General features: G+C 42.3%; 1 protein-coding gene and 2 pseudogenes across 1 annotated transcript; 1 reads left to right on the top strand and 2 right to left on the bottom strand.

The window, feature by feature from the left end:
• Positions 1 to 4,117: 4,117 nt before the first annotated feature.
• LOC116928711 lies at positions 4,118 to 5,703 on the bottom strand (annotated as a pseudogene).
• A 6,923-nt stretch (positions 5,704 to 12,626) lies between these two features.
• Positions 12,627 to 14,344, bottom strand: LOC116928712 (annotated as a pseudogene).
• Positions 14,345 to 22,550: 8,206 nt separating this feature from the next.
• LOC116929405 (galactoside alpha-(1,2)-fucosyltransferase 2) lies at positions 22,551 to 24,838 on the top strand. The gene is made up of 4 exons (XM_032936620.2): positions 22,551 to 23,281; positions 23,349 to 24,120; positions 24,190 to 24,214; positions 24,281 to 24,838. The coding sequence occupies exons 2-4, from the start codon at positions 23,362 to 23,364 to the stop codon at positions 24,673 to 24,675; spliced, it is 1,179 nt and encodes a 392-aa protein (XP_032792511.1). The 5' UTR covers positions 22,551 to 23,281; positions 23,349 to 23,361; the 3' UTR covers positions 24,676 to 24,838.
• The last annotated feature ends 364 nt before the right edge of the window (positions 24,839 to 25,202 follow it).

Here is a 25,202-nt window from a genome sequence, read left to right as displayed (position 1 = left end):
CGATGCTCTGCAATCTTGCACACCCCCAGTTCTCCCTCCTTCAACACAAAACTAGTGTCAAATTCCTCGAGTAGCTCAACCATCTTCTCCACATCAGCAGGGGGAAGCGTCGATGCTACTTGAGCCCGAAAAGCTTGACTCGGAATAGAGGTCATTCTCGGCATAGAATCTGAGTCGCTTATGGACTCAGCTGAGTCCTCCCCAACATCGTCGCCCAGTGAATCTGGCGTTTCCCCCTCATCCACTGCGACAATGGAGGGTTCCACAGCCTCCATCTGCCCCAAAACGGTTCCCTCTCTTAGATAGGCGCGCCGATTGGTTAAATTAACCATCAACACTTGTCCTAACGGTTGATCCGAAGACACCAGCACTTTACCCGCCGTCAGCCCCTTGGTTTGAGCCAGATGTTCCGAAGGTTCAATCATCCACGTTGCTTCATTGAGAGTCGTGGTTTCTATCTCCACCGGAACAATGGCTCTGGGCGGAAGCATTCTACCCGTCTTCGTGACCAATCTAGGTGCTTTCACGGTCTCCTGTTCTTCGATTACGTTCACGGGTAACTCTCCGAGCAATAATTCAGCGCCATTTGGGACGTAATTTATTTGGAGCCGCTTGAACTGGCTCAAAAAATCGTTACCGAGCAGTAACTCGATCCCTCTCATTTCCAATAGAATTACTTTTCCACTGGCCTTCATTCCTCTATGCTCGATTTCTAGCTCGAGGGCTCCTAGCGGGGGAGCTCTCTGGCCGTTTACCATGACTACAGACGGTCCGTCCCATCCCAATCGACGAGCTCCTAATTTCTCTTGCAAGCTCGGAGACGCCACCGACACCACCGCTCCGGTGTCAATCACGGCCTTGATCCTTATTCCTCGGCACACTACCTCTTCGGTTATCAGGCGGGAAGAGTCGATAAGCAGTACAGCCGTCTCCCCTGAGTCGTCTTCGTCGGCCGACACCATGCCCACGGTATTCCGGTCATCTTCTTCGGAATCCCGTCGCCTAGCCTGCCAGGCCTTTCCATCTTCCTTGCGCCGATCGTTTTTCCATCTGTTTTCTCCCTCGTCTCGACGATCACTCCGCTGACCGCCCTTCCCCTCTTCTTTCGGGGCCGTACTTTTCTGGTCTTGGCCCTTCTCCGCTCTACAGAAACGAGCAATGTGCCCCGCTTTGGCACAATTATGACAGATAGGCTTCCCATCCGAAGTCCGAGATGCGAATGACACATTATTTTGAGGTCACCCCGAGTTTCCCCGTCCGCCCTCCGGCCTGGGAGATTTTGACACGCGCTTTAACTCGGCGATCTCAGCTTTCAGTTCTAACACCAGGTCTCTCAATTCGGTCCCAGCTTCCTCCTTTGGAGGAGGTAACCCCTTCATTGGTCCTAACACGCTCACAGCCCATTCTGGTCGAATAGCTAACTCCGACGCTTCCGTGTGCAGCTGCACCGCAGTCAAGAATTCCGCCGTAGTTCTCGGGCTAGTCACCCAGATCTTCTCGACAAGGGTAGGCTTCAAACCACGAAACAGATAATCCACTTTTGCCTCTTCCAACATCCCTGGGTCTACCCTCCGACACAAATCAATGACGTCGTAGAAGTATTCTACCCCTGATTCGTCTATCCCCTGCTTCCGCTGTCGTAACTTTGCCTCTTGATAGCGGCCATAATGTTGTGGCTGAAAGGCGCGAAGAAATCTCGTTCGTAGTCCGTCCACCCCAGGCACAGCCACCACCCCCGGTGCTGCTGCCACTGCCGGTGTATCCCGCCACACCGCCGGCGCTCCCAAGCAGAGAAACCATTTCCTAGCTGCTCCATCCAGCTGCATCCCAAAATTCTCGGCCATTTCAGCTGCTCCCCAACGGTTATAGAGAGCCGTACTCTCATAACGCTCTAGCCAATCCACTGCATCCTCATCCTTCCTCCCGTAGAAGATCGGAGGAGCCCGGTACTTCAATTGGGGGGCAGGTGGTCGTTGGGCCATGACTACTGGTGACGCGGCCCGAGAACCGGCTGAACTGCCTGACGACTCACTCGCAAGCTCCTCTTCGTCTACCGACTCACTCGCAAGTGATGACTCTCTCGAGGATATGGGTTGGCTTCTCCAACCGTGCCAATCCGAGCCCTCCTGACTGGTGCCCTCTTCCGGCTCGGAAGTCGCTCTGAGCTCTACCGCGTCCTCTCGTAGGTCGCCGGAATCCCACTGCAGTGACTCCGTGTAATAGGCCCCTTCTATCCCCGCTTCCACCAAGTTAAGCCTACTCTCGGCCCTACTTCCTGGCGGGGGTGGATAGGTAGCGGATCGCTCCCTTGCGCCCGCCTCTTCTCCTGAGTCGTCTGGATCTACGACCGTCCGTTCTCCTAGACCGCTGTCTCTCGGTCTCCGCTGTAGCAAGAACTTCCGATAATTGCACCCCCGATTCGACCTCTCTCCAGAACTCCCAACCAGATTCCCTGATTCAGCTCCGAGGCTCGGGGCGGGTTGACTAATCGCTAGAGAGGTTTGCGTCCCAGTACTAACACAAACTTTGGTCGTAACTTCCGTTTGAGCTTCCGTTACGTTGGCCCCCCTACGTTCCCTTACTTCGCCCTCGGGTGACGCTGCAATCCCCCTTAACCGTTTACTTTGCCGCAGTGGACCAGTACTCATCTACACCCGATCATTCAGGATCGGCGAACCCCCCGGTAGACCTATTTTAACCCGCGTAAAACAAGACAAGATCTGCTCTCTTACCCAAGTTGTGGACGTTCAAACGAATAAGAAGCTCGGCCAGGCCTGTGGTCCTATACCCAAGCAATTTAAGGTACCAATACCCGCTGGTCACACCTTCCAAGGACCTCTCAACAGCACCTGCCTCCTAGTTTCTTACTCTCTCACTTCGTCCCCTAACAACTCAGAATCAAGCACAATGATCTTACCTTATTTTACCAGGAAGGTCTACCCTGCATCTCCACCATGTAACGAGTTATCGCCGATGGGTTCGGTGAATCAATAAGGTGTATTCAATCACTTCAACACTTAAGCACTACACAAAGTAAACGTAACTGTTCTATCTAACTACTGGCACCAAAGGTCTACACTACAGTCCCATTTATAGTCTTACAGGCGTGGGAAAGGGTCAGTCGATGAATCCAAATGCATCAGCAATCGGATGACACTCGAATGACACTTCCGTCGGTCGTTTGTCTATCCGTTACAGTTATAACGGATGGCGAGAGTTCTCTTACAACGATGCGTGAACGCTACAGTATTAAGAACGTAATAGATAAATCAGAAATGAAAATTAATTCTGTCTGGCTTTATGGACCAAGTAATGCAGGGAAAAGTCTTATTGCTAATTCTGTTGTGGAATCTTGTAGATTTTTTGCTAATATTATGGATTTTGATGAAAGGACTTCGGTTCCATTAAATGATGCTCCGGGTAAACGTGTATTATTAATTAATGAACCTGATATTGGAGAGCGTAGAATTGAATCAGTTAAAAATATTATGGAATGGCAAGAAGTTGCAATTAATGTTAAGAATCAAAGGGGAATTTCTTTACCACGTACACCATTAAGAATTTGTTCTAATAAAACATTGGGGCATTTTTGTATTTCTGGAGCTACTGCTATTTTGAATAGATGCTATAAATTTGAATTTAAGACTATGTCTGAACTGTTAAATTGTAAGAAAAAACTTAATCCGTAAATGTGGCAAAAAAATTTTATTCTTTCGTTCCTGATTTAAGTAAACAAGTTTTCAACACTTATTAAGTATTCATCGTAATATGGAATCTGAATTTTTTGGGTGGTGTCCAAGAATTGAAAAATTATGCAATGAAAATCATGAAATTCTTTTTAGCTCTGCTAACACTATTCATTTATCTTTTGAACCTTCATGTAGACTTTGTCAACTTTCCACTTCTTTAATAGAAATAGCCGATCCAGTTAGTAATGTTAGTGAATGTATTGTCTGTGGTTCTCCAACTCAATATGTATTTTGTTCTGGATGCATCAATACAATTTATTAACCAATAGTCAACACATCATTTGTACCATATACAATATCAATTGCTGCATTGAAATCTTTATCGCTTTTTTTCAACATTGATGATTTAATAAACTGCCTAGCTCCGGTTAACCATTGAGCTCTATTACTTTTAAATCCATCTTAACCATAAACCCCGAAGGGACATATATACTAGCATCAACTGTATCATTCCATACTTTACCTAATGCTTGATTGGCATACAAATGCACACTATCTTTTGGTGCAGTGAAATCTAATTCAAATGTACCACTTATGCATAAATCAGTGTGAAGTGCTTCCGATGTTGTTGTACTATCATATAATGGAAGTGGTGGTATGTGAATCATTCCACAATGTGAAGAAGTATTAGTTCCAGCTTTTGAACCAATATAAGTACCCGTTTTCCATTTTCCTGCGCCTTATGTGTTATCGAATGTATATGATCCAGCAGAATCTAGTAAACCGATTGTGTTTGCTCTTTTTTCTCTAAATTTATTTGCAAATTCTGCCATAGTTGGGTAATTTAAACCAACAAAGGATATATTTGGAATTTCCGAAGTAACGGGATATGTAGTATTATTAACCTTATAGTCATTTAATGAATGAATAATTCCATTATTCCTAACATAATAAGGCCATCCCATTATTGGAAAGGTTAATGGCCCGTCCGATAATGCGTGATCAGTCATCGATTCATATAATCGATCTCCACTGCTATCTTCATTACTTGGTTGTTCTCCTATTTCCAATTTTACAAGTTGGGGAAAAGATCTTCTAGCACCATATCCATTCCAAGAAGTTGCTGTTTGTCCCAATCTTGCCTTTCTGTTTTCGTCCGAACTTTCAATTAAAGATGAAATGGATGTGGGTCCAATTGTATTTCTAGTTGTTGCTGTATCTAGACTTGCAGCTTGTGTAGAGGCATCAAATATCCAATTATAATCTCTTTCGCGGTCATACATTTTCAACATTAATTTTCTGTCCACATTATTTAATGAAGGTCTGCCATCTATATATGTCTGTCTTGTTGTGTTTATTAATTGATTTTCTTTGTGTCTTGGTCCATGAAATGACATTGATCAACATAGAAATTTTATTCGATTCAATGGCATATTGGCTATTTCCCATTTAGCTTTATTATCTAAACGCATCGACGGAATATCTAATGGAATGCACTGAGCAGCGACACGTTTAGAATATTTAAACCGATCTATTATATTGTAAGCAAAATCAGTTTGTGCTGCTGCTGGGTTTTTCTTCCCGTAATACCCATGTGTCTCCTTCAAATTTAGATGAACCATATGCGTAATCAAGCAAATGGAAATCTCTAATGATGACCTCACAATTAAATGCAGTTTTTTTTCAATTGAATTAGTGATCTAGGAGGACCTAAACCAATTGTTACGCCTCCAACCAACTCTGTTCCTGATCCTTCAAATCGTCCCCTTTTCTTAGCAATTTCATTTGCATGAAATTTTCCAGTTTCCTTTTGCTCTTTGGTTAATCCATTCATTTCTTCAGATTCAATATTTTCTTTATTCACTTCTGATGATCTAGGTGTATCTCTGGCATTAGCTAGAGCCTCCTCACCGACACGTCTAGCTGTGTTGGGACTTGCCGGACGAATAACTTGTTCCTCTTCGGTTTCTTCTATTTCTAATGTAGCAGACGGCCCATTTATCCCCTTACCCATTCCTCTCAGTTCCCTGTTTGTACCCCGAGGCCCTTGCGTAGCCTCACTAGAGGGCGCAAGCGGCCCAAAAGGATGGTCTCTCAAGGGTGTGTGGTAGTAGTTGTGTGTACTGACGTGTAGCTGAACGTCATCTCGTTTCACGTGTGTGAGATCGAAACCTAAGGAAGGGTTGCGGCGTATGCCTGGCCACTTCCGCGTAAGTGTCAATATATTTTGTCCTTAGTCATTTTTGTAGTCTTTTATTATTTAGCTTAGCATAAGTCCCTTTTCCACATTCGGCTTGTTTAACTGAAACCGCTCGCCAGTCGACGAGCCGCTCCATTTACCATCAGAGAGGGACTGATTGCAACATTTGGTGTCAGGAGTTGGGCACGGGCCATTGAATAGTTCTCTTTTCTTTTTTTTTCATAATCTCTTTGTTTCGTAAAATCATTATTTTTCTGTGAGAACTGCCCGTGCAATATTCACGTCATTTTCTTTTTTTTGTAACGCCCCTCGTCTCTTTCATTGACAATCGGTTATTTCGTTCATTTTTTGTGGTTTTTGTGTCTTGTGTATGACACATGAGAATTTTTCTTTTTGAGAAAATTCGCGCCCACCCAACCCCCCTCTTCTTTTCGCGCGTAAAACCTCGTGGCTAGACGAAAGTCTTCTCCTTTGTTTTTGTGTGTGGCGTATTAAATCTGTGTGATAGTCGCCATTTTTTTTTTTCTTTTCGTGCGTTCGACCACGTCGTTGTGTGTCGTTAATATCACCTAAATTTGATTGAAGTTTGTTTATTAATATTTTTTTTTGTTTTGTGTTCCGTAAATCTGGTTGGTCATATCGATAGTTTTTTTTTTTTTTTTATGCCACCTAAACGTGGAGAATCTACAGTGCCATTTCAGATAAGAACGCGTTCAAACACCAAAACCACAGTCACACCAGTGACACGTGCAAGAGTAGTAGTGCCAACTACACACGTACCGTCACCATCCTTGCGTGGTGGCTCAAGTAGGCTAACATTTAATTTACCAGTTTCAGCAACTGCAGTTTCAGGGGTACCAGACATGGCGCTGCCCCAGGATCTAATTGATGCGCTGAGAAATCTCACGACGGCAATGGGCCAAGATCGACTAGCTGCCTAAAATCAGGCGGCAGATCTTTTGAACGCGTTGGACCAACAGCGTCAACAGTCGGCGAACTTGGTGCAACAGCTGGCCAACAATGCAGCAGCCGGACAGAACCAGCAGCAACAGCAAAATCTTCCCCAAGCTCCAGTTTTACCCATTCCACGTATAGCAAATGCGGCTGTCGACTCCATTCCATGTTTTGAAGGTAAATTAATGGATTTCCCGCAAGATTTTGTAGATTTTGTAGACAGAGTTGCTGTGGCGGAAGGATGGACAGACGCACAGCGTATTCAAGTAGCAGCAAGGCGTCTGTTGAAAACAGCGTTGGATTGGCATATTCACACAGGCCATACGCATGCAACCTGGGCTGACTGGTCTGGAGCGTTCACCACGAATTTTTCCCCACGTTTACATGTTGGTGAATGGCTCAGGTTGGTAGAAGAGAGACGACAGAAAGTCGATGAATCAGGTATTGAGTACGCTTTAGATAAGCATAAATTGTTACGTGTTGCCCCAATCCCCCTTAACGAAGAGAAGATGGTAGCTTTTCTAATAGATGGCCTGGCCAGTTGGCAACATGTGGCCGCCATGACAGCGAACCGCCCAGCCAACGTCGCGGAATTTATCCAGCGGATTCGTGCTTTGGAGACCCTCGGTGTTGCATCACGTGTCTTCCCCCCATCAGTAGCGCCACCAGTAGCTCCACCAATAGCTCAGCCAGCAGCTACACCCGGAACAACGACTACACCTACTGTTCCTGATCTAAACGCGACTCTAGCAGCATTTGGCAACCAGCTAGTTAACCAACTGACTGCACAGTTCAGCAAGATGGCTATTGGAAATCGTGGTGCCGGGCGTGGAGGAGGCGGAAGTGATCGTGGTGGAGGAAGTGGAACTGGACGTGGCGGAGGAGGATGGGTTGATCCAAGCAAAAGAAAATGCTACAACTGTGGAGTGATTGGTCATATCGCTCGCCATTGTCCAACAGCATCGGGAAAAGGTACAGCCGGAAGCTAGGAGCAGGGACCGTGCTCACCGGCTACGCATATATACCCTGTCGACCCCTACTTCCGCTTGTAAAGGTATTTATTGAGAATATTGGTGAAGTAATTGCACTCGTTGATTCCGGTGCAAGTATGTCTGCTATTAGGATAAGCGTAGTAAGAAAGATGCTCCCCTCAAATAGGATTAAGTTATCGTTAAAATTAACTGGTGTTGATAATAGAAGAGTAGTTGTTGATTCTTTGTTGCCTTTAAAAATAAAGTGGAGCAATCGGGTAGTAGAATTAAAAGAAGTTGCAGTTGTAAAATCGTGCCCATTTGCGACGATCCTCGGGTCAGATTGGATTATTAAAAGCAAAACAAATTTAATAGTAGAAAATGATAAAATTGTGATGAAGTCCAGCTATTCTTGTTCGTCGGGAATTAAGAAAGTTCGTTTTGCTGGTATCGAAGAAGTGAATTTTGTTTGTAATGAGGAAGAAAATCCTATGTTTGTGTCTGATGAGTTAATTGAATCGCTGAAACAAGAGAATCAACCGGGTAGGCGCTCAACAGGCAAAACAGTGAAAGTAGTTCAGTCAACAATTATACCACCCGAATCACTTTGTTTTGTACGCGCTAGGATGGCAAGAAATTTTTCAGGTAGTGCGATGATCAGAGCAAATTTGTGTGCCCAGCCGGGTAGTGAATGGGTTATCCCATGTTGTGTTGTTAAAGTAGAAGCCGGAAAACTTAAAGTTCCTGTTCTTAATCTGCAAACTTGTTCTCTCAATCTACAACGTAAAGATTTTTTAGCATTTATAGACAGCATCGAAGTCGATCCGGATAAAACTTTCATCGTTCAAGAGGATCAGCCGGATATGCTAGCCTGTTCACTTATACATCTGGAGGAAGCGAATGTATGGAAAAATGCGCGTGTTGGCGAAAACTTGTCAGCGGCGGAGAGAGATGCGGTGTTCAAGCTTTTGGCGCGACGTCGACGGTGCTTTCCACCAGCAGATGGCAATTTGGGATCGACAGACATGACGGAACATGCCATCGACACCGGCGATGCTCGACCAATAAGCTGCGTGCCGTACCGCGTTTCTGCTGTTGAAAGAAGAATCATCACGGAGAAAATAGCTGAAATGCTCAAACAGCACATCATTCGTCCTTCTTTTAGCCCTTGGGCTGCTCCGGTGGTATTAGTTAAGAAGAAATCAGGTGACTATAGGTTTTGTGTAGACTATCGGCGTCTGAATGCTGTTACTAAGAGAGATGTATACCCTCTACCCCGCATGGACGATGTATTTGACCGTATCGCCGGTGCAAAATATTTTTCAAGTCTAGATTTAATGTCTGGGTACTGGCAAGTACCTGTAGCAGAGGCTGACACATGTAAAACTGCTTTTGTAACACCAGACGGCCTGTATGAATTCGTTCGTTTGCCTTTTGGATTGAACAATGCGCCGTCTACCTTTCAAAGGCTAATGGATCGCGTCCTGGCCCGTCTAAAGTGGCAAATGTGCCTCGTATATCTAGATGATACTCTAGTATTTGGAAAGTCTTTTGAGGAACATCAAGAGCGGTTAGACTGTGTGTTGAAAGCTCTAGAAAAGGCTGGATTAACGTTGAACGTTTCAAAATGTATTTTCGCAACTAATATTATTTTTCATTTAGGCCATATCATCGACGAAAAAGGCATACGGCCCGACCCAGCGAAAATCAGTTCCCTCGTCAACTTTAAAGTCAACAACATCAAGTCACTGAGAGCATTTCTTGGCCTCGCATCATTCTACCGTCGGTTCGTCCCGGAATTCGCGTCGATGGCGCATCCATTACACGGCTTGTTGAAGAAAAATGCCGTATGGAGATGGACTGACGCACAAGAAGCCGCCAAGGAGAAACTCGTGAAAATATTGGTATCATCGCCTGTGCTGGCTCATTTCGATGAGAACATCGATGTAATTGTGCAGACGGATGCAAGCCTGGTAGGCCTTGGAGCCGTCGTGATGCAGGACGGAGGTGAAGGACTACGGCCTATTGCTTACGCCAGCCGGAGACTGACCGATGCCGAAATGAAGTATCACGCAAACGAGTTGGAATGTTTGGCTATTGTTTGGGCTTTAAAAAAGTTTAGATGGTATGTATACGGTCGACGGTTTTCAGTGTTGACGGACAGCTCAGCTGTTCGATGGTTGTGGTCAAAAAAAGAAGTCAATGGGAAATTCGCTAGATGGATTCTTGCTATGCAGGAATTTGATTTTGAAATACGCCACGTTAAAGGAATAGATAATTTGGTGGCCGATGCCCTATCTCGAAACCCTGATGAATCCTGTATTGGACCCAGTGGCTCCGAGATCGGTCATGTAGTATGTATTCTGGATAGTAGAAAGCCTACGGGCATGAATAGCGCTGAGTTGGCGTTCCAACAACAATTGGATAGCCAACTGCGTCCCATTATTAATTGGTTGAAATCAAATACCCCTGGTAAAGTGTCAGAAAACTTCAAACTCTGTCGTAAAGTATTATATAAGAAAAATCCCTCCCAAGGTCGTAAATTTCTTTTGTGTGTCCCGTCCATTTTACGTAGAGAAATTATTGAATTCTGCCATGATGACCCTTCTTCTAGTCACATGGGCATAGATAAGACAATCGCTCGTGTATCTGAACGCTATTGGTGGCCAAAGTTTCGCAAAAGTGTAAGAAAATTTGTGTTATCATGTAATTACTGTCAATTCCATAAGTGTATCCCTGGTTTTCCTGCTGGACAGCTGCAACCTATTCCCCCACCTGATCGTCCGTTTCATACTGTCGGGATGGATCATCTTGGTCCCTTTAAAACTACCACTGGAGGAAAGAAACATATTTTAATGTGTATCGACTACTTAACTAAATATGTGGAAGCGGCGTCCGTAGCAGACACTACCACCGCACTTGTGGTCGAGTTCGTGAGAGAAAACATTAATTTCCGTCACGGTGTGACCACTAGAATTATAAGTGATCAAGGCACCGCATTCTCTTCCCATCTTATGGAGGATAACGTCAAGGAGTGGGGAACGCATCACGTGTTTGCTACAGCAGAACATCCTCAAACATCTGGATTGGTCGAACGAGTCAACAAGACGATGACGCAAGCTCTGGCAGCGTACGTCAACACGGATCACGATGATTGGGATCGCCATCTGCCGGCAGCAGTGTTTGCAATCAACACAGCTCGACAAAGTACGGTCGAAATTTCACCATTTCAGCTCGTGTATGGCCGACTTCCCTTCACAACATTGGAGAATCATTTCCCGTGGCCGAAAGAACGACCGGAACCTTTCGACATTTTTCTTGCTCGTGTCGGAGAACTACGAGAAGCCGCACGTCTCAACATCATCAGAAAACAGGAGAAGTCAAAACGCCTGGTTGACCAACGGCGCAGAATTGTTCGAGACCTCCGACCTGGTGAGCTGGTGCTCGTTAGAAGAAAATTGAAGAAGAAAAACAAGACCAAAAAGTTCCTGCCTAAGTATGTTGGTCCATTTCAAATCGTGAAAAAGATCTGCCCAACAACGTATTTGGTGGAGGATTTGCCAGCGAAACGTCAGAAGAAGCGCTTCCGTCGCTTTAATGTTCATGTCGTCCAAATCCGAATGTTCCACCCAAGAGAAGACGTCGAGTGGGACGATTGGCCGGATGAGCCGGATGAAAACGCGGTTCAGCAACCAACCGAAAATGTGATAGCTGCACCACCCGTCCGTCCCGTACTTCAACCAATCGATCCGCCAGAAGCAGTAGAAACTCCTCCTCCTCCAACAAGAACAAGATCAGGAAGAACAGTAATCCCCCCGAAAAGATATAGAGATTGATATGTATGTGTGTATGTCTCTTTAATATCCCTTTCCCTTTTCTCTTCTCTTCTCTTTTTTTTTTTTTTTTTCTTTTCGATGTGATTCCTCTGTCTGTGTGTTTATCTTAATTCAAATCGAGTCAGGAAAGGCCGAATGTAGCAGACGGCCCATTTATCCCCTTACCCATTCCTCTCAGTTCCCTGTTTGTACCCCGAGGCCCTTGCGTAGCCTCACTAGAGGGCGCAAGCGGCCCAAAAGGATGGTCTCTCAAGGGTGTGTGGTAGTAGTTGTGTGTACTGACGTGTAGCTGAACGTCATTTCGTTTCACGTGTGTGAGATCGAAACCTAAGGAAGGGTTGCGGCGTATGCCTGGCCACTTCCGCGTAAGTGTCAATATATTTTGTCCCTAGTCATTTTTGTAGTCTTTTATTATTTAGCTTAGCATAAGTCCCTTTTCCACATTCGGCTTGTTTAACTGAAACCGCTCGCCAGTCGACGAGCCGCTCCATTTACCATCAGAGAGGGACTGATTGCAACACTAATTTGGGATGTTTATTTTCGCCATGCTCTTCTACGTCGTCTTCTCTATCTCGTTTTTCTCCTGGTCCATCTTTTAATTGAGATTTTTTAACTAATTTTTTTGCGGCTACTTCTGCTTCTTCTATAGTTTGAAATGTTTCAAAGATTTTTCGATGTCCTGGTGATTCAGCAAATTATCTAGATGGATCTGCTAATGTAAACAAAGTAGCATATGTAGGTTCCCAATTAACACCTTTAATTTTTACATCTTTAGATTCATGCCATTTATGAATAGCATATGGAATTTTCTGCGTAGAATATGGAGATTGAATTCATGCAGATGGATTTTGACTCCATGACCATAGTATTGTTGGTATTCTACCGTCTCAAACGAAATTAATTGGGTAAATTTTACCATCTGGTGAATTATAATTCATAATAATTTTATCTGATTCAGGTATATATTGAAACTTTATCATTCCATTTGCCAATCTTTCAACGTGATCCGTGTTTTCAAATTCATGAAAATTTTTGAAGGCTATTGCCCTACTTTCTGGAGCTCTTACTGATTGAAAATTCCACCAATTTTTAACATCTTCCATTTCATTGAAAGCGTCGTTTAATGCTTGATATGCTGGATCTCCTCTATGTTTTCATATACTCATAAAAGAGTTATCTTACATTTTGTCCATAGAGACTAACGGACTATCTTTTACTCTCGATAATTTTAGATATTCATCCCTCCAATTATCTTTTATGTGTAGTTTGTAGTCTGTAAAAAAATGGTTTTAACAATGATGGCATTAAAGCTTTTGTCCATGGACTTTCGCTACCAACAGCATCTTTCATTGCAAATATTGTCTCGATTAATGGAATTACTCTATTTCTTTCAGAATGAGTAGGCCCAGTCCATCCATTTCCAGCATTAGCTTGTGCCCAATTATCAATCATAAATTCAAATTCTTTTTTGTCATCTCTTTCTAGTGAATTTGGTCTATTTCGATATACAGTAACCGTCATTCACTTTGAACGCTTGTGCGTTTTACCATAAGCGCCCGTGTTAAAAGCGCACGACTCCGACCCGCTTATTCTGGTCAAACGTATAAGCTATTTCTTAAACATTTATATCGCTTTAGTACCACCCTCTTCTTTGTACTTACAAGCGCGCGCTGAACAAAGGTTCAGCGGGTGGTACTGGGAGTATGCCAGAGGGGGGACACCGCGCCGATTCGCTTAAAATTACACGTGTGTCGACAAAAAATTAATTCAGGGAATTCATATCATAAGTTAGTACCAGGGGATTTCTAGCATCTACAGAAGAACGAAATCCGTATCAATGCCAACAAACGGCATGCAAATGGTTCAAGCCGTTTGTGTACAAATAAATAAATAAAAACACCCTTTCTCCATAAGCTAACATGTAAGAAACACCATGTTCAAAGATAGCTGGGTTTTACTTTGACGGAAAAACAAGCAATCAAAAAATTTTTTCAATCTCACCGCTAAATAGAAAATTGTCTTAGCTATTAAGCGATATAAATGTATAAGAAATAGCTTATATGTTAGAGTAGAATAAGCGGGTCGGAGTCATGCGCATTTAACACGGGCGCTTATGGTAAAACGCAAAAGCGTTCAAAGTGAATGACGGTTACTGTACTAAGTCATGATATTGACATATAGCATCTAACATAGTTGTAGGAACAAATTCCACCGAATTTTTTGGTCCACAGAAGTTATATCCCGGTAGAGTGTATCCATGTGATCTTACAGGAGCACGTTCTGTTCTTTGCCTTTCATGTTTTTGTTTTACCCATTGAGAAAATTCTTTCCCAGTTCTTGCATTTTTAAATAGATAGCCATACTCTGATTCCATATAAGTCCAGAACCAATGTAAATCAGCATCACTATATGGTGTAGTATATTCTTCAAATGAAAACTTTTTTTCTGGAGAAATTTTTAGCCGATATCTTAAATTTTCACCAAACATTAGTTTTTGACTTCTTCTAATTGTTTTCTACCAGGATAATGTTTCCCTTCCGCTATATAGAAATAAGGAGCAATTTTGGGAATTATATCAAGATATTCTTGGTCTGCGTCTGCAATACCCCAATATCTTTTATTTGCATAAAATAATCCTAGAATAACATCCATTACCGCAGAATGGTTTCTGTTATCTCCACTGTTGCGCTCCATCGTGAAGGTCAACGTGATGGTTAGAAGAGGGGAGAAAGTTTCACTCTTAAGGAGGACAAGGTCAACTAACGGTAAATACTCTTAACATCTGTTTATATCTCATAACATCTATGAGATTCTTAACATCTTTGAGACTCTTAACATCTATAGATCTCTTAACATCTGTTTGAGAACCGTTACGACCCTGCCGGGAGGTTCCGAGAGCCGCAGGCGATAGGCTAAAGCAGGGGAGAAAAAGAAAAGAAACTCTGAACTAAATTTTCCTACTGTAACATCCACAATCAGGTTGACCCCCCTCACACGGACCAGGAACTTGGACGTGACAGTAGGAAAATAATAATAAAGATTTGAACATGGCCGTAGTTCCACACAGAGGTGTGCGAAATTAACCTTACCCATAGTTAACGGAAAGTTAACGCGCTAATTCTCCAAGTAATTTTCACCAAATTTGATCTGTCAGTTAACGATAGCTAACTAACATTTCATTAAATTTGGTAACATTTTTAACGCGTAAAAGGTGATGATGATAATTCAACCAAAAAGGACGAAAACAAAATTACTTAAAATTGATTCTGGTAGGACTCGGCCCCAATTACCCTTCACACACGACTGATTACCGGAAGGTACTGGTGCGACACATATCAAATGTGTTTTTGTTTTGCGCCAATATCTTTCGGTTGTAAGCCATTTCTCGGGTAATCGGGGATGAGCTCTAATGTGTTGAACAATAAAAATTCCACAGGAGCTCGGCAAGGATGTTTAATTGTTGGACGCCAGCAAGAAGAGAAATGCACAAGGAATACAAATAGTTACCCATATAGCACATTTCTGCCGTCGGATGTCCGAATCATGGCCGAACATCCGTTAGATATCTATGTACTCAATGGGTAGTTCCAGGGATGTCCGTCGGCTAGTCACTTTGGAAGTGCAATGGATGTGCGAAAATTATATTCTACGGACCTCCTTCCAACAGCCAAGAAGATTTTCAATTGTTTCATTTAAGGATCGGCCTCGAGCCAATCGGGGCGCTTTTTTGCAAATCGGGTTTCTCATTTCGGGCCATCGAGGCGTGGCTCAGGGTGGAAAATTCTTCTCCCCGAATTCAATTGGGGTTTGCAATCAATTGGATTACAATCAATCGAATCATCAATGCAAAAAACATTATCGATTGACTGTTTCACCCGATCTATCCGATAACAACCCCGATAATAGCTCGTTCTACACGCTTGCCCCGATTTTTACTCTGAAACCGAAAGAACGGCGTTTTTTTTTTAATTGCTTCGGGGCAACGGGTTAACCTCAAATTTTTCCCCGCACCGCCCCGGTTGAAAAAGTGGCCCCTCAATTCAACCCTGAATGCACTTTATCGGTGCGGGGCGGGTAACTCGATTAGAACTAATTGGGGCCGATCACTAACTTTCATTATTAATTGTCAAAATTTCTTTGTTTCCAAAAGGGGAAAACTTAACCGTGTTCAAATTTTACCCTTGAACATATTTTTATTTTAAGTCCAGCATTTAATATGAAAAATTGAAAAAATAAAGGAGTAATTATCTATTTGCCGGATGGTTTATTTTTAAATTTATTACAAAACATGAATAAATTATATGTAAGTCGTGAGTTTGTTTGCACAGGCTTTCCATTTAGCTTACGGGAACCAAGCCATTGGAAATTAAATTACAGAAAATAAATATTATTCGGCATCTAATAATATTCAAAGCAAGTATACTTGTGATAGGATTTTAATTTCAAATAATAAAAAACTACTTTAAACTTAATAAATCATGCTGAAGTTTAAAATTCAAAAAATATTTAGCATAAATTGTTTAATTTCAATATATACAGTCTGGTTTAACCTAAGTTTGATATCATCTTGACTTCTTAAAAATCCTGTATGTGATTTGTTATTGAAAAATCTCAAGTATTTTACAACCATTCGATTGGATTGTTCGAAAATGACATCTAATATGTGCATAGATTGGCACAGTGGAACAATATTCGACTGTGGTGTGGGAGACCCGAGTTCGTATCCTGATATAGCCTAATGTTTTTTCAAGATTAGAGGTCCAATACATGTCACATTTATAGCCATATTGTCACACGAGTTGTATTATAACAAGAACAAGCGAATACAACAAGTGATGACTTCAATTCTAAACAATGGTTTAACTCAAACAAAAGGGATAACCATTACCAAAAATTGGAGAAGCGTATGAAGACCTCTTGGGAAACCAGGGAACTCCTCTTACGGAGCCCAGCTCCGGGAGCTCACCTGATGGAGACTCATCTAACGCAGATTCGGGGTAGCGTTTTATACCGTCGCGCGAATTACTCCCCTTCCGGACTGCGTATCTGCGTATCTTTCTTAGAGCGAACTTCTCCCGATAATTTCTTCACCACGATCGCAGCGTTGTCCAAGGAGCGGATGACTCATCTCTGCGAAGAGATAACCAATCTCCCTTTTCACCCGCGACAGGTCCCCCTTCTTCAAGACAGGCGACCCGGCTGTACTAATCTTCTGCGATCCACGAAGGTTGATGAGACTAAACAAAATCAGCTTGCGTCCTCTTGGCAAATAAGGGACTTTTACTCCTTCGTTTTTCTTCTTTCCGGTTGCGCTTACTTGTTTAAGTGTTTTTTGTATTTCCCGGATAGTCTTAAGGATTTTCCTTTTTTTTTTTTTTTTTTTATTTTTATTTAAACCCCCTGCCTTCGGCCACGGAAGAGGCGCTGCAATCGCATATCTTCCGGCCGTTTGAGATTTACCATTCACTCGTTCGGGAGCCTTGCACAATTGAACCAGCTCCTGGCGGCGTCATCAAAATACTTTTCAAAAAAAATTTTTTTCCCATTATCACCCCATCTGTTGTGGGTAGAATGTTATTCAAAGCGCTCCATCCATTGGTGCGCATCTTCTTCTGAATTTTTTCAGAAGATTGGCGGGCTAATAAATTTTCTGACAGCTTCCATAGCTTGTCTTTGCGGCTGCTCAATATGCCTTGATGGCACTACAAATTGTTGTCCCCCGACCGGAACAACTGGACTCGTTGCCGCTCTCAAATCAACCTCGGTTTCTGGATCCGACTATAAGCCTCTTGAAGTCTCGACTGATTCACCCTGACTGTCAGCTTCTTCGGTCAAATGGTCCTTTGGAATAGGACCTTCAAAATTTAGGGCTTCACCAACAAAGGAAGTTCCACTCTCCAACGATGAGGCTGGGGTAGGTGAAGTTTCTACCGGAACGCTTGACAGTTCTCGAAGCGGATGTAATCGTCGGCTGGGGTCTCTTAGGCAACTAGGTAGCCGTTGGTTTGTCCTCTTCGGCATCGGCAAACAATGACTGCAGCACGACTTCGTTTACTCTCAGGCAACGAGCTGCGTGGGTAACGAGCAAAAGTTGGAGAAGCGTCTGAAGACCTCTTGGGAAACCAGGGAACTCCTCTTACGGAGCCCAGCTCCGGGAGCTCACCCGATGGAGACTCATCTAACGCAGATTCGGGGTAGCGTTTTATACCGTTGCGCGAATTACTCCCCTTACGGACTGCGTATCTGCGTATCTTTCTTAGAGCGATTTTCTCCCGATAATTTCTTCATCACGATCGCAGCGTTGTCCAAAGAGCGGATGACTCATCTCTGCGAAGAGATAACCAATCTCCCTTTTCACCCGCGACAATAGGAAAGCCCGTTCGGACATCCTTAGAATGTCCGACGGCACTGTTGAGGGCGGTCAAAACCTAAAAAAAATACATCCATAGGACATCCAAATCGGATATCGGGCTGTCCGGAGGATATAAAAAAGATGTGCTCAACATCCGACCCCGAAATCTGTCGGACATCCGACGGACTGCCTTGTGTTATGTGGGTACACGGGTTTACAGTTTACGGATAGATACTAAGAGTAGCAAAAGAGGCGTGTGGACGATTGCCCCCTTTAACTAATGCCCCCCTCCCCGTGTGGTCGACTATAGCCCCCTCGACTGTTGCCCCCTCCCCCCGGACTAGAGCCCCCCCCAAACGTAACACTAACAAATGCCTCTTTTTTAATAACGTCGCCATTCCATGTAAAGGCATTTCAGCAATCAATAAAGCGCTTTTCAAGTGAGATGTAATTGTTTTGTAATTCAGTGTAGAGCTACAGTATACACTAGTTTATTTGAATTCACGGTAATTATGAAACAAACCACCGGCCTTGTGGCCAGAAAGAGCAATACGGTACGGAAGAACACTATGGTCCCTGGAGACTCAGTGTTTACAGTCGAAAAAAAAGACGGCAGAAGAAAGGAATACCGATCGAGTGGGATCACTCCCGGGGGTCCTGCTTCCGCATTATATCCGTTTGATTTTTATTGGATGGCGACATCTGAGATAAGATTTTTCAAAAAGGTATAAATAAGAAATGGAAATGACAGAAAGCAATTCATTCTTCTCTTGCACATCTATGTGATCTGTCGTCTATCTCTCGGACCGAGATCAACATGCTGTTTGAAGAGGACGAGTACCCTACCGTGGAGCCATTTAAAGGAGTGAAGTATAACGGAACTCGCTACAACTCCGAAAAGGGCTTCATTGATCACCTGCAGAAGAGGACGTAAGAATTATTTTCATCAGCTAGTAAGAAAAAATTTTATATTTTAATCGTATTTGTATGCATTTATTTGTAGATCAGCTTTCGTTATATATCAATGCAAATACCATAAGAAGGAAAATGGTGGTTGCAAGGCCCGAATCAAATCAAAAATGGAATCTGGAATGTTAAGCCGGCATGGAACCAATCATCATAATCATCCCCCAGAAACAGAAGAACAGAAATTGCTTACTGTAGTCAACGCTTGCGTTAACGCTGTTGGAGTTGATCGCACACGACCGAAAATAGTTTTTGGTGCCGTTTGTCGAGAGTAAGTCACTCACTAGCTTTCCTCAAAGAAGCCGAGAATTCTTAAGCTCGGGACTTTGAGGCCAAATTAGCAGACAGGCGATCTACGCGGCCTAAACGACTTCGACAGCGGAAAAGAGACGAATTCATAGGGAAAAAAATGAGCGCGACTTCATCGAGGGAACTATCAGTTAGCGGGAGTTTCTTAGAATCTCTAGAAATCTTACGGAACCTGATGTAAATATAATCATAAAGTTCATCCATGTATACGTGAATTAACGCCTCCTTAATATTTGTTTGATAGCATGATGCTCGTAGTCGCATGGATCTTGATGACTCTTCCAATAATGGTACTCCCGATCAAGAACGACCGGCGGTCCGACCTAGGCGCCGATTTTTGGCTGGATCAGTCAGGGCAGTTCTGCCTACTCCCCCTGCTGCTGAGGTTCGTCAACCCGCTGCCGAGGTTCGTCAACCCACTGCCGAGGTTCAGCAGCCCAATGCCGAGGTTCAGCAGCCCGCTGCCGAGGTTCAGACCCGGACTGTCTGACGACGCAATCCACCTCGGGTCACTCGCGTGCCCCATCATCTGTCAGATGATGGGGATTCTCCAATTACAAGACCTACTCGCCGACCTCCTCTTAATCCCCAACCTTAAACTTAAAGTGTTCTTTTGTGTGTGCTTAGTTTGGTTGTTGTCAAAATTTTTTGTGTCGTGATAGTAGTTACGTTGTCGTTTTTTGTTTATCTCTTTTTTACTTGATTTATTACACGGAATCAAGTTTTATTTCAAAATATAATTAATTCAATAAGGGGGCTATCGTTTGTTTTTGGAGGGGGCATTTCCCACATAACACAAGGCAGTCCGTCGGATGTCCGACAGATGTCGGGTTCGGATGTTGAGTACATCTTTTTGATATCCTCCGGACAGCCCGATATCCGATTTGGATGTCATATGGATGTAATTTTTTTTGGTTTTGACCGGCCTCAACAGCGCCGTCGGACATTCTAAGGATATCCGAATGGGCTTTCATTTGGCTATAAATATGACATGTATTGGACCTCTAATCTTGAATGAGTATTGGACTTCCAGTACACAAGAGCTAGAAACAATATTACCATCAGTTGAATTTGGAGATGTTTGGAACTATCTAGTCTACAGAAAACAGTTTTATACAGCTAACAATATGAATAATTATAAGAGCTGCAAGTCTTATGAGATAATTTTTGGAGATGGGCTGTTTTTTTAGTTCAAGGCATTAAAACTTACAAATAATACTCATTTTCTATGACGTAAGGACAGTCAGACTGTACTTCATTACCTTAAGCAACATATCTTTCTTTAGCATCGTTTGGCAAAGTTGAAGAATAATCAGATAAGTCAAATAATTCAATAACTGAATCATGTAAAAGATTTTCTGCATCCTCAGAAGACATTTACATTCCTAATTATACCAAGAAATTTAAGTTTTATAAGAAAATTACACATTTTTTAAAGTTACCATTTGTTGTTGACTGTTTGTTATTGTTTCAAATGTTGATAGCCCTTCACTGTAACGAAGATTTCAAGTACTAGTTGTAGCGAATTCTTGAAAATTTGGCACTTGAAATGTTGGCAATATCCTGACGTACAACGTGCCACAATAATTTTGTTTCTGGTAGCAAAATTAATGGGAGAAATCAGTCCTCAAAGTCGTTAGCCTATGTTAAATCCACCTAAACAAGGCTGAGTAAGACTACAAATGTCGGCTTGCAGGGTTGCCGGACTACATGAATACTGCTTTTCGCAACGTGAAAATGGTCTATAGATAATTACTCCTTTATTTTTTCAATTTTTCGTATTAAATGCTGGACTTAAAATAAAAATACGTTCAAGGGAAAAATTTTAACACGGTTAAGTTTTCCCCTTTTGGAAACAAAGAAATTTTGACAATTAATAATGAAAGTTAGTGATCGGCCCCAATTAGTTCTAATCGAGTTAACCGCCCCGCACCGATAAAGTGCATTCGGGGTTGAATTGAGGTGCCACTTTTTCAACCGGGGCGGTGCGGGGAAAATTTGAGGTTAACCCGTTGCCCCGAAGCAATAAAAAAAAATGCCGTTCTTTCGGTTTCAGAGTAAAAATCGGGGCAAGCAGGTAGAACGAGCTATTATCGGAGTTGTTATCGGATAGATCGGGTGAAACAGTCAATCGATAGTGTTTTTTGCATTGATGAATCGATTGATTGTAATCCAATTGATTGCAAACCCCAATTGAATTCGGGGAGAAGAATTTTCCACCCTGAGCCACGCCTCGATGGCCCGAAATGAGAAACCCGATTTGCAAAAAAGCGCCCCGATTGGCTCGAGGCCTATCCTTAAATGAAACCATTGAAAATCTTCTTGGCTGTTGGAAGAAGGTCTGTAGAATATAATTTTCGCACATCCATTGCTCTTCCAAGGTGACTAGCCGACGGACATCCCTGGAACTACCGATTGTGTACATAGATATCTAACGGATGTTCGGCCATGATTCGGACATCCGACGGCAGAAATGTGCTATATGGGTTGTAAGTATTAGTTTGGGGGCAACAGTCAAGGGGGGATATAGTCGACCACATGGGGGGGGGGCATTAGTTAAAGAGGGCAATCGTCGCAAAGCCGCAAAAGAGATAGTGAGCAACCACAAACAAAAAAAAGGCTAGAACAACCCGGGGTTAAAATATTTTGGGGGAATAGCTTATTCTTTTGCCACAAAAAGTGTATTAAAATATTTACGATGCGATTACTACAACAAAAGTAATCGCGAAAAAAACGTGGGTACATTTTCTCATAAGGGGCCATGGAAAAACGCGTGGAAAACCACCACGCGTTTCCAAACTTTGTGCCGGTAGTGTACATTTTTCGTTATTGGCAGTTTAGAAAATTTCCTTTTTTGGTGACGCTGACTGTTCAGTTTGGCTATATTTTCCTCTTTTTTTCTTTTTGCTTGGAACCGATAACGAGTTTTAATGAATTCGTAAATAATCTTTGGACCAAGATTTTTCCTGTTCGTAGAGTAAAAAATTTTGTGCAGAGAAAAGTGTAGAGGTTTTTTCATCTACTTTTTCGAGTGAATCCCGAATGTAAAAACTATTATATCCTTAAAATTATTAATTAATATTGTAGCGCCAATGTACTTTGTCGCTTAGCGCCGGATGCTAAGAGATGCAAATGTGCGATGTCAATGGACTTTGCCACTCTGGCCGGATGCCAGAGGACTCAAAAGTCCGTCTATGACCGGCCAGAGGGGCAGTACAATGTAGTGATTCAGACTAGTTTTTAGTGCTGTCAGTGCTGTCTCTGTGTAATGCTGTGTGTGTGGGTCGTGTAAGCTGTCTATGACTGAATACATCCCTTAAACCCAGTGAATCTGTTACAATATTGCTTCCAAAAAAAACAACATAGAACATGTTCGATGTAACCTTTTGAAGATTGCCTTTGTCCCGAAGTACAGTTAATTTGTTTAGACAATTCGAATAATCAAAAAGCGCTTCATCGGTTTCCAGAGTATCCCAATATTCACCACATGAACCCACCATTTTACGCCTTGCGTAAAACAGATATTCAGACAGATTCCGAAAGATGGAATTTTTTTTCAGTGTTGCTCTTATAGCAACTGGTGCACCGAACAACGAAGCACTTTACCATATTGCCCACCACTTAACAAATGAAAAAAATTTCAAAAATTTTAGTATTGCTTAAAAGAATATATGTTTTAAAAATAAATTTAAGTCAGGGGATCCACTAACAGCAGTAGACAATATTTCAATTTCAAAGCAAGGGCAACTAAACAGTGGCGTTCCTAACGGAATTATGATGAACCAAAAATGAAATTAGGTTACATTTTGGTTCTCTCGCCGTTGTGTACCTCTCCAGTTCTCTCCTGTTTGACCATGATTTAACTATACAGACAAGAATAATACCATACAGCATACACCCATAAGACCACAGATATCGTGTAAAGAGAAGGAGGCGTTGCAGAAGATAATCAGAATGATTTGAATTTCCTGTCTCTTATTTGGCTGTTTTCGTACAAAAATGAGGTAAAACATACCTTAAACCTCACCGTTTCATTATAAAGTTTGTTACAAACCAAGTTGCTTATTTCAGGTAGCCTTGATTTATGGCCAACGACCAATATATCTATAGAAAAAAGTATGGTAACACAGATGGAAGAAGAATGCCTAGATGCAATGTAAAGCGCACAGTGCTTTTCCTTCTTGTTGTTGGATTCACCTGCTTTGTTATACATTCTTGTCGATCAAGTGATTGGCTAACACACGATCCATGGAAATTAAAAGAGAAGGAAGTAAAACTAGTTGTCCCACTTAGACAAATCCCAAATAATCAATCATTCCATTTGAAGCCAGCCATTAAGTTCTCCTATCCAAATATTTTAACTTTAAATCAGGGTAACCCTAGCCTTATTCACCAATTGCGCTTTCAGAATTCTACTTTCATTTGTAGAAACAGAGGGATCTTGACGGTCAAATCTGGAGGCCGACTGGGAAATCTTATGGGGGAATATGCAACTCTATGGGCACTTGCAAAGAGAGATGGCTTTTTCCCTGTCTTGCAACATCGGACTTACATCACACTGACTAAATATTTTCTTGGCACTTCAATTCCCACTGTTACCAACTTAAATTGTTCATTAAAATGGAATTCAATGAACCTTCATGTATACAATAAGCTGCACAAGGAGGAACGTAACAAAATTGCGGAAGAAGGGATTTTCATTGATGGTTATCCAACATCTGTGTCTCTTTTTCACCGTCACCGAAATGATATTATAAAAGAATTCCGCTTCAAAAAACACTACGTCGAGAGGGCACAAGCGGAATTACATCGGCTTCGGGAAAATCGCCAAGATGTTGTTTTCGTAAGTAAATTTTTCTAACAGTATGAATTTCATGACTTGAAATATTTTAGTATTTCTTTTAAATGGAAGGTCGGTGTCCATGTTCGCCGAACAGGTAAATCTTTATTTTCCATTAAAATTTTACTATATCAAAGTTGACAAGTTCTCTTGTTCTGCAAAGACTACAGCCAGTTCCTACAGGGTCGTTTCCAAGCGCAGCTGGTTGGAGAGACTTATTTCACACGTGCCATGAATTATTTTCGGAAGAAATTTCCTTCAAGCTTGTTTGTAGTAGCCAGTGATGATATGGACTGGTGCCGAAGCCACCTGAAGCCACAAAACAATGATATTGTTTACGCGGGGAATCGGAACATTGAAAGTCCAGCGGAAGACATGGCATTGCTGGCAGCTTGCAACCACACTATCATATCGTATGGAAACTACGGATTCTGGAGTGCGTATCTAAGTGGCGGAGAAGTCATACTAGCGGGCAATATATCCAGAATGCCGACTGAACTCCAACATTCTATCCGTTCCGCTAATATATCTCACTGGCAATTCTTTTCTGGATTCTAGTTCCACGGGAATCATAACAAATAGATATGATTATTGGCCTGTGCTCGTTTTTAAGACTGTTCTTTTCATTAATATATCTATCGAGATCACTGTTCAATACTCGAATGGCCTTTTAAATCGGACAAAGCTGTATTAAATTCGTATACACAGTTGAGATTCGTAATTTCACATTGTTTTCTAATATTTATTTATTGTTTCATTATTATTATTATTATTTTTTTATTTGGAAATCTGCGCAAGATGCTATAGTTTTAGATGAATTACGTAGACGTTATACTACCGTAGTATAATAAACTCAAAGTGCTATTTGGGCATTCTATTCCTTGATGAAACAATTCAAGCGAAAAGTGATGGAAGTTAACTTATTAGTCTACCCGTAGCCGATCGAAATTTCCCATCTGGAATTATCCCTCAAAGTGGTCCATAGCTTTTAGCAGCTGTGTGTTTCAACAACGCTTCATTTTCGGTAAATGTAGTTTCAATTTTCGTAGCATACGTAAATCGTTCAATTAGTGTACGAGAGCGAG

Source organism: Daphnia magna, linkage group LG8 (assembly GCF_020631705.1).
Source record: "Daphnia magna isolate NIES linkage group LG8, ASM2063170v1.1, whole genome shotgun sequence".
NCBI lineage: Eukaryota > Metazoa > Arthropoda > Branchiopoda > Diplostraca > Daphniidae > Daphnia > Daphnia magna.
This window is presented reverse-complemented; position numbering and strand designations above follow the sequence as displayed.